Source organism: Equus caballus, chromosome 15 (genome assembly GCF_041296265.1).
Source record: "Equus caballus isolate H_3958 breed thoroughbred chromosome 15, TB-T2T, whole genome shotgun sequence".
NCBI classification, from domain to species: Eukaryota; Metazoa; Chordata; class Mammalia; order Perissodactyla; family Equidae; genus Equus; species Equus caballus.
Window position 1 is genome coordinate 103,928,320 of NC_091698.1, and position 9,831 is coordinate 103,938,150.

The 9,831-nt window shown below is 41.6% G+C and overlaps 1 protein-coding gene across 1 annotated transcript; it reads right to left on the reverse strand.

Moving 5' to 3' along the window:
• Positions 1 to 7,937: 7,937 nt before the first annotated feature.
• LOC138917614 (uncharacterized) lies at positions 7,938 to 8,468 on the reverse strand. Its single transcript, XM_070234846.1, has one exon. The coding sequence runs from the start codon at positions 8,466 to 8,468 to the stop codon at positions 7,938 to 7,940; it is 531 nt and encodes a 176-aa protein (XP_070090947.1).
• Between the last annotated feature and the right edge of the window lie 1,363 nt (positions 8,469 to 9,831).

Consider the following 9,831-nt stretch of genomic DNA (forward strand, 5'->3'; position numbering starts at 1 on the left):
TTCTTACTGTGTTTGGGCCCAGGCAAGACATCCCATTCTCTGTTCACCCTTCCAAAAGGAGTAAGCTCCCCTTTTCCCTCCATAGAGATTTCAAACACATCTGAGAGAGTCTGAACTCCAAAAAGTGCGGTACAGTGAAAGAAAGCTTCCCATTGCACCTATGGAAATGTGGCATTTTATTAATATCACTCATCTGTAAATGGGATGGTGTGGGATATATGGGGGAAATTCCTATGGTTTACCTAAAGAGGTTTGTCCTACAGGAAACCACGGGGGTTTACAAATTCCATCATTTAACCAGGAGATCGACTTCACCTGTTCTCATTAGAGTCAACACGGAAATGGATACCAATGAGTGAACAAGCTCAAGGCCCAAGGAGGAATCATCTTCATGGTTGTCTGACTTCAGGCTGGCTGTATCAAATCAGTGTGCAGTTTGGCAATCTTGAGGATTTTTTTTTCTAATCAGAAAGCATGTTTTGGGGGACAGGGAATTCTCGCATATAGTATCTTTCTCCTTCTTTTCCACAGTCATTTAGTTTTTGAATGGGCTGAAATACCTTGGGTATGGCTCAGATAATATATGGACTCCTGGGTTCTGAAAGTCGTTTTTCAGAGGGCTGTGAACTCCAAGGGCTCTGAACTAAGGATAAAACCCAACTACAGAGGAATGAAGTTTTCTTGACAAAAAAGGAGCAGCCACGGGTCAGGTGGGGACAATAGTGAAAGAGGCACAGAGTTGGGGGAACCAGCTTCCCAAGCCCCCAACACAAAAATGCCAATTAAGGAAACACCTCTGCACAAGACACTCTTTACCGAATGGAAATAAGACATAATAACAACTCCGACCCCGCTGTGGAGCAGCAGGGGAGGTAATCAAAAAGACCCAGTGCACAGGAAAATAGCTACTAGAGGGATGAATGTCCTTTGAAAGCAGCTGCCGAGAATTTCAAGTCGCAGAAGAAATGAGGAGGCAGCTATAAATGCACAGCGCGAGAGGAAACGCACCTCAATGTTTTAGGAGGAAATAGGGCCTGCTCTGCTCAAAGAAATCAACGGTAAAATTCATTTTAAGACCAGAGTTCCATTGGAGGACTGAGGAGAGCTTCACGTTTTGTCAATCAAGGAAAAGATGCATGCTTCATAACATATTTTTCTCAAGTTATTTAACCAGTGGCTATCATTAGCGTAAATCTAGGGGGGCAGAAAAATCGCTTTATGACTCATGTATTAATTTAATAAACACTGAGTGAGAACCTTCTATGTAGTGTGCTGGAGGCTGGACAGTAGAAAACCAGGAAGACATGTCCTTGGTCCCTGAAATCCAGGAGCTCACAGCCTAGTAAAGGTCAAAGTGTTAAAATGATTCTCTTATGTATCTCCTGGGCTTCCCAACTGGTCAGTTAATAGTGAACTCAAGTTTCTTGGTCAACAGTAACTAAGCTCTGTGGAGAGACACAGTATGCTGCAGTGACACCATGGTTTGAATCCTATCTCTGCCGCTTAGCTATTGTTTGCCCCTTAACAGGGTTTCTCAACCTCAGCACTAGTGTCTTTTGGGGCTGGATTGTTCTTTGTCAAAGTGGCTGTCCTGTGCTTTGTAAGACGTTTAGCAGCATCCCTGGCCTCCGCCCACTAGATGCCAGTAGCACCTCTTCAGTTGTGATGACCAAAACTGTCTCCAGACGTTGCCAAATGGCCTCCCATTAAGAACCGTCTAGTGCACAAGGTTAAAAGTCAAGAAACCAACTTTGGTGCTACTTACTTTCCTTGTCCCTCCATAAAAAGAGGAGGTGGAACTGAATTGTCAGCAGTCCCTAGTTCTGAAACGTTAAAGGTAGTGTGTTGCAGTGAAAAGATCATGGACTGTGAAATTCGGTCTGTCTTTAGATACCAGTTCCACCAACTTCTGTTTGTTAGCTTTGGGTAAACTCCTTACCTTCTTTGAGCCTTGGGTTCCTGTCAAAATACTTATCTTGCAGGGATGAGGCAGGAATATGAAGGGTATATGTTAAGCGCCCAGCCTATGGGAGGCCCTCCACGGTTCATAGCTAAGCTATAATTATGATTCTCAAAAACCAGCCTTTCTGACCTAATCAGTTGCTCCCACGATTCCATAGGTAAACATATTAGTGAATAAGAGACAGCAGCTGCTCTAACAGTCCCAAAGTGTCACTGGCATAGCACAGTGAGATAGGAAGTCCAGTGTAGCTGTTCCTGGCAGGCCCTGCTCCAAGGAGTGAATCTGGGATCCAGGCCCCTCTGTCATCTGCACCCCTCTGAGCTGCGATCTCCAGGGTCATCACAAGTGGGGAAGACACACAGACACCCCTTCTTGGCCTGGAGCTGATGTATCACCACCTCTCGCATTCCACTGGCCAGAACTAGTCACCCAATATCACCCGGACACATGAAACTGGAGGGCAGACAGCTCTTTCTGCCAATTAGACACTAAAAAAAATTCTAATGCTGACTTTATTACCAATAGTTCATAAGATAAGGGAAATTCAGGAGAAACAGCCTAAGATAGAAACATTAAGTGGTTTAGAAGATTCCACTTGCATTACAAATAAGACTGAATCATAAACCCTCGTGAGAAAACTAGAAATACACTGCCTGCAACTACAGAGCAGGTAGCTATGCAGGGGATCATTCAACACGGCATCTAAAGAAACTTCCTTTGCCCTCGGTACAACTTCTCAAAACAGTTGTTCTCATCTTTTATTACTCTTGAAATGTTAAGCCTAAATTCACAATGGGATAATTTTTGTCGGGAAACTGGTATAAATGTACAGAAAATAGTAACAATAAAGTACATCTTCAATGAGCTGTTTTAGGCATATGTGTAATTGAGTAGGTCTATGTGGCTTGCTTCTTTTTGATAAAATGAAAGGTATGAAACGCCACCAATAAAACCATTTTGGTGGATGTATCAGTTTGCTATAGCTGCCATAATAAATTACCACAAACCTAGTGGCTTAAAACAATGAAAATTTATTACCTTACAGTTTTGGAGGTAAGAAGTCCAAAATAGGTCTCCCTGGACTAAAATCGAAGTGTCAGCAAGATTGCATCTCTTCTAGAGGCTCCAGGAAGAATCCGTTTCCTCACCTTTTCCAGCTTGTAGAGGCTGCCTGCATTCCTTGGCTCATGGCCCCTTCCTCCATCTTCAAAGGCTGAACAAGCATCTTCTGTTTCTGACTTGGTTTCCCTCTGCTCCTTTGTCACATGGACTTCTCCCCACTCTGACTCTCCTGCCTTCCTTTTATAAGGATCCTTGTGACTATATTGGGCCCATCTGAATAGCCCAACATTATCTCCCCATCTTAAGATCTTTACCTTAATCCTAGCTGGAAAGGCCCTTTTGCCATGTAAAGTGCCATATTCACAGGCTCTGGGGATTTGGACATGGACATCTATGGAGGGCCTTATTCAGCTGACCACAGTGGGTCAAGTAAGTGATGCTATTATTGCTACAGCTCATTTATATACCAAACATAGAAACATCACATGGTCCTTCCTTAAGTTTAATTAAACAATGAATGATGATGAATGATGATGATGATGATAATGATTGTACATTTAGAATAGTATAATATAAATAACGTAATATAAAGAACTTAACCTTCAAACAATCTCAGGAGGGTCCAGCTTCCAGTGGCAGTGGAGAGTAGGTTGGTTGGACTATCCTACAGAAAACAACTATAAAACCTAGATAAAATATTTCAAAAGTAGGCAGCGATGGAGGAGACTCTACATTTGAAACACAGGAAAGCAGTGGTGAGATTTATGGATGTGCAGCTTTTTTCTAAAGGGCATTCTCCAATCCACATGTAGCCCAAGACAGAGCATCTGGAAAGTCAGGGTAAAATCCTGGGGCAGAGGGAGCCACTGAGAAGTAAGCACCAAAATCTGCAAACAAATTCTTCCCAAATCATTGGTGGATTGATAAACACCCATGTGCAGGGGACTGTCCCTGGAGAGCCCACAATGAATGCAGCAGCGACAAATGGAAAGAACTGAGTGTGAATTTCAGCTGCCGTCAACTACAGAGAGGACAGAGGTTGGAGTCTGAGTTCAGCCCAGTTCACTGCCTCCTAGAACAAATTCCGCATGCTTCAATGAAACAGAAATACGGAGTCTCTACAGCGTGTCATTCTTAATGTTCAGATTGCAATTTTAAAAATCACTCAGCATGTAAAGAAATAGAAAAATGTGATCCAAGTCAAGACAAAAAAATGTCAATAGAAACTAAACCCAAGATGTTCCGGATGTTGAGATGAGCAGACGTGAACTTTAGGGCAGCTATTATAAATATGTTTAAGGACCTATAAGAAAATACACCTATTAGGGAATTAATGAATGGGGAAACCAAATAAAAAACCCAAAGGTGAAAAACACAATATCTGAAATGAGATGTTAATGGGAAGGCATAAGAGTAAACTGGAGACAACAGAAAAAAGATCAATAGGAACAATACAGTCCGAAGAAGGGAGAGAAATAAGGTTAAAAAATAAGCATAATCTTAGTAAACTCTGAGAGAACGCCAAACAGCCTAACATTGGGTAAGTTCAAACCAAGAATGAAAAGAGAGAGAATGGGGCAGAAAATAGAATATTTACAGAAATAATGCCTGAAAATTTTGATGGTGATAAATATCACCTAAAAGTCCAAGAAACTCAATAAAACTTGAGCAAAGTAAATAAGAGGAAAACTACAGTTAGGTCCACCACAAATCTTACCAAACCATACATTTGCTAAAATCCAAATTAAATAGAAAATCTCCTGTGCACCTGGAGACCAACAACACATCACACACAGAGGGAAAAATGACAGGAATGACAGCTGACTTCTCATCAGAAATGACAGGAGCCAGAAGACAATAAAACTCTATTTTTTACATGCTATGAGAAAAAGTCAACCCAGAAATCTATACTTGGGGGGAAATAGCCTTGAAAAATGAGGATTAAAAAAAGACATAGATAAAAAATAAAACAGATTTTTCACCAACAGACCTGACGTATAAAAAAAATGCTGCAGGGAAGTTCTTCAGGCCTGAAGGAAATAACACCAGATAGGTGGCATATGGGTCTACCTGCAGGTATAAAGAACATCAGATTTAGCAGATATTTCAGTAAATATAAAATATTATAAATAGGTTTTCTCTTTCTCATAATTTGTTTAGAAGACATATTACTGTTTAAACCATAAATTAAAACAGTGTATTGGGGGTGAATAATGTTTGCACACATACTGTATATTATAACACTAACATAAATGTTGTATTGGAGCTCTCTGGCCAGTGAGATGAGGCAAGAAAAAGAAGTGACATACGGAGAGAGAGAAATCAAACAGTGTTTATTAATAGCTGCTGTGATTGTCGACGTAGAAAAAGAATTTTCAGAACAACTACAAGAGGAATAAGATCACAGATATGAGGTCACTATACCAAAAAAAAGTGGTATTTCTCATTCTAACAAAAAAAGGAAAATCAAATTTTAAAAAATCAATTTACAGTAGACTTTAATAAGATACTTAGATATAAATTTAACAAAAATGACCAAGCTTTTAATTTACATAAGTATTTTAATATTAAATCTAAGTAGACAGTGATAACAATATATTTTGTAATGCATAAAGCAAACACTAAAATAACGCAAAAAAATAGGTAAAGTAAATTTAAATGAATTGAAAATGGAAGGCAAAACATATTTGATTAGCCCAAAAGATGGTAGGAAAAAAACTAGCAGGGTAGCAAAACTCAGATGAGACCTCTTCCCCCCAAAGTACCAAGTAGCAACATGATAGACCTCAGCCCACCTGTGTCAATGATCATCTTAGACACAAGTGAACAACACATCAAATGGAGTCAAGGGAGGACAGAAGTGGATAGAGCAAAGTTCACAACTAATTCGGGGCCCAAAATTAATCTACTTTGTAAAGATGGAGCCAATACAGAATTGTAAGTGTTGAAATTATGTAGCATCAACATAGTGAACAGACTTTCGTTAAATAATGTACTAAATAAATAGCATGGTAACTTGCAAATCCCAGACAAACATTCGGAATTTTTGAGTCTTGGTTGTGGGTTCGGTCCCTTATTTAATAGACAGCGTGGTGTTAGAAGAATTTAAGTTCTCCCACTGCTATTCACAGCCTCAAATCCACAGTGTAAATGGAGCAAGAGCAGAGAGACAGCCTCCGGATAGCACTGAAACGATGGAATCGCAGTAACAAGGGGGCCCAGCCCCGACACTCCCTCCTGGAGACACTGACCTCCCATCGCATCAAAAGACTGTTATCCATCTTCGGAAAAGGAAAGTTGACTGAGAAAAGGGCAGAAGCACCCTTAGACAACATGTATATAACCGAATTTTTTAAAATAATAAATGTGGAGAAGACAAACTTTTAGGTCCTGATGATATGCATCAGAACATTAGAGAAGGAGAAAAGTTAGCCAGTGCCTCTCTGGCATTTTGAAAAGTTCAGTAGATCCATGATGAATTGCAGAGACGGAAATACAACTTCTTTATGCGAAAAAGGGCAAAGCCACCAACCACTGACCTCCAGCCAGTAAGTTTAAGAATAGACGCCAGAAGAACCTGAGTCTGAGGCGGGAGGTGGTGGCAGAAGGCCCGGCAAAACGAAGCTGGTTAAGGGAGTCGTGCAGGAGGGGTCACGCTGAGACGGCCTGGAGGAGCCTTTCGAAGGCTTTTTTGCTGCAAGGAATCAAACATTGCCTTTTCCAAGTAGCCTTTGACAATGTTCAACTTCACTGACTCCAAGGTGAGCAGTACAAGACCAGAGGACTGAGTGTGCGTCTAAAGGGTAATTACAGAGAAATGTGCTTCAACTCCCCATAACTTGAACTTGGGGGAACTTAGATAATTTAAGGCTTATTGTGAATCAATAAACACAGCTAAGAGCCAGAAACATTTCCTATTATTAACTGTTCAAGATAAGCATCACTTAACGAAGAGAAAAGGCATCTAGCACAACCAAGGGCTCATGCATTGAAAGTGAAAACCTCGTTCTTCAGAGGCTGTTAACCCAGGGAGGGCTATGGAGAGACTTCTAGGCTGGTAGGTCAAGAGCCTAGAAGAGTTGACTCCAACTGCACACCCCACCCACACACACATTTCATTGTCCCCACGAGAGCCCTCCAATTTCTACCACCCACATGTCTAAAATCTCCTTTCCGCCCCCCACCAGCACAGCAAGATTGAATTTTATAGGTGACTAGGTCAGGGAGCATTTGTGAGCTCTTTCACATCAGTCTAATTTCTAATTGTGTCTAAGGAATAAATAACATTTTATTAGGTGCTAAGATTGCTAACTTTGTGAGCTCTAGCCCCCACTTCTATTTCCCTTTAGTCCCAGTCACCACTCTCGGGAGTGTCTGGAACTCATTCCTCTCTGAGTTGTGGAGTTTCTTGCCATGGTTCAGTTCTCTACTGTGCATAGTAAGGATTGCAGCATTAACTGAGCATTTACTATGACCAGGATTTCACACAGCTACCCATTTAATATACTATGCAACCCTCTGGCGATGGCGTATGACTTTTATAAAATCAGAAAACTGAGCCACCAAGTAATGAAAACTTTTGGACAAGGCATCTCATTTTTCACTCCAAAATTATTCAGCTATTGTTGAGCACATGTGGCCTATATTGAACACTGTGTTTGATTCCTGATCTACCAAAACAAACAACTTAAATAATATACCTGAACTCATGAAACTTACAATCTAGAAAAGAATATAAAAGGTAAACAAACGCTAGCTATAGGACCTAGGACAACTTTTGAACCTCTCTGTGTCTCATTTCTTCATCTCTACAAAGAAAAAATAATATTACAAATATTAATAACTACCTCTTACATTAGAAGATTAAATAAGTTGATGTGTAAAGTACTAAAATAGCACTTGCTATTTAGTGTCAAATAAATATTAGATAGCAGTAGTAAGAATAGTGGTAGTAATAAGCAGTAGTGGTGGCCAAAGCAGTAGCAGTGGCAGTTGCAATAGCAATGGTAATAGTAGTGGGAGAAGTAGTAATAGTAGCAGTAGTAATAGTAGTGGCAACAGCAGTAGTAACAGTAGTATTAGTAGCAATACCAATAGCATCAATAGCAGCAGCAGTAGTAACATCAGTAGCAGCAGCAGTAATAGTAATAGTAGTAGTAGTAGTGTCAGTAGTGATAGTATTCATAGCAATAGCAACAGCAGCAGCAGTAGTAGTAGCAAGAGCAGCAATGGTAATAGTAGTAGCAATAGCGGCAGTGGTAGAAGTAACAGCAGTAGTCGTAATAGTTGTAGTGGTAGTAGCAGCAGCAGCAGTGATGGTGGTAGTAATAGTAGTAGTAGTAATGATAGTATTAGCAGCAATAGCAGCAGCAGAAGTAGTAGTAGCAGCAGCAGTAATAATAGTGTTAGTAGTACTGGCAGCAGTATTTGTGATTATGGCCATGGTGGTAGTAGTAGCAGTAATGATAGTAGCGGTAACAATAGCAGCAGCAGTAGCAATAGTAGTGGTAACAGTAGTAACAGTGGTGGTGGTAGTAGTCCTAACAGTAATAGCAGCAGCAGACTGTGGGCTGGCACTGCCCTCTGGTGGCTACAGCTAGAGTTGCTGGGCACCAGATCTAGAGGGGGTGGTCAGCTGGGAGCCTTCAGAGTCCCTTCGTCTCTGTCTTCTCCACCTCTCTTCCTTCTTCTTCACCGCAAATTTCCCAGGGGTCTCAGGACTGCTTTCTCCTGAGTGGGGATAATTCAATCCATAAACGTAGTAATAGAGCTGTAGTAGTAATAGAAGCTGCAGCCCAAGGGTGAGCACAGAATGCAATGGAAACCCATAGAAGAAATGCACAAAACTCTGACTCTGGAAGGTTAGGGAAGATTTCCTAGATGAAGTAAAATTTAAGTTGTTGGCTGGAAGGTGAGTAGAATTTACCAGGCAATTAAGGGTATTTGTGGAAGGGAGGGAAAGTGCATGACACGCGCTAGAAACTGACGAACGTCTAGAGTGGCTGCTCACAGGTGGGAGGGTGTCAGGAGGCAGAGGTGAGGGTGGAAAAGGAGCAGAAGCTGGGCAACAGAGGGCTTTATGGCCAAGCAGGAGGTGGGCATTTTCAAGGGTAGCTGCTGTCGTCATGAGAATCACTGAAGTCAAGAAGGAAGAGTCTGACAATTTATGGGACCCTTCCTGGACCCCAGCCTGTGCTTAGCACCTTGCACTGTTTTACTTAATTCTCCCCACTGTCACACTATTTCTACGATGTTCCTCTGCCTCCGTGGACGATGTTAGCTCAAGAACATGTACAAGGGTGTCTGCACACTCACACACATCCTCCTCCTTCTCTTATTACTGCTGTTGCTGTTGCTGCTACTAATACTTACGCCTTTGGAGTAACATTCTATGAGAGATTCAGCTCACCTAGTTTTATACACTCTGTCACATGAATCCTTAACTGTGAAAGTAAAAACTGGTGTGGCAGGTAGCACTAAGATGGCCTGGTGATGCCCACTTCCTGGTACATGGAGCTTTGTTTAAACCCCTCCCCTTGAGTAATGGCTTCTCACCAATAGAACATGGCAATGTTGCGGGGGTAAGACTAAGACTTCTGACTTCTGTCTTGCCGGCAGATGCTCTCTCTCTTTGGGCTTTCATGAGGCACCTGCAGTGTTGGAGAGGCCCACATGACAAGGAACTGGGGGTGGCCTCTGGTCAATAGCCAACAAAGGACTGAAGCCCTCAGTCCAACAGCCCTCAATAAAGAAAAGCCTTGGAACTGAGCTTAGACGCAGATATTGCCCTGATCGAGCATTCAGAT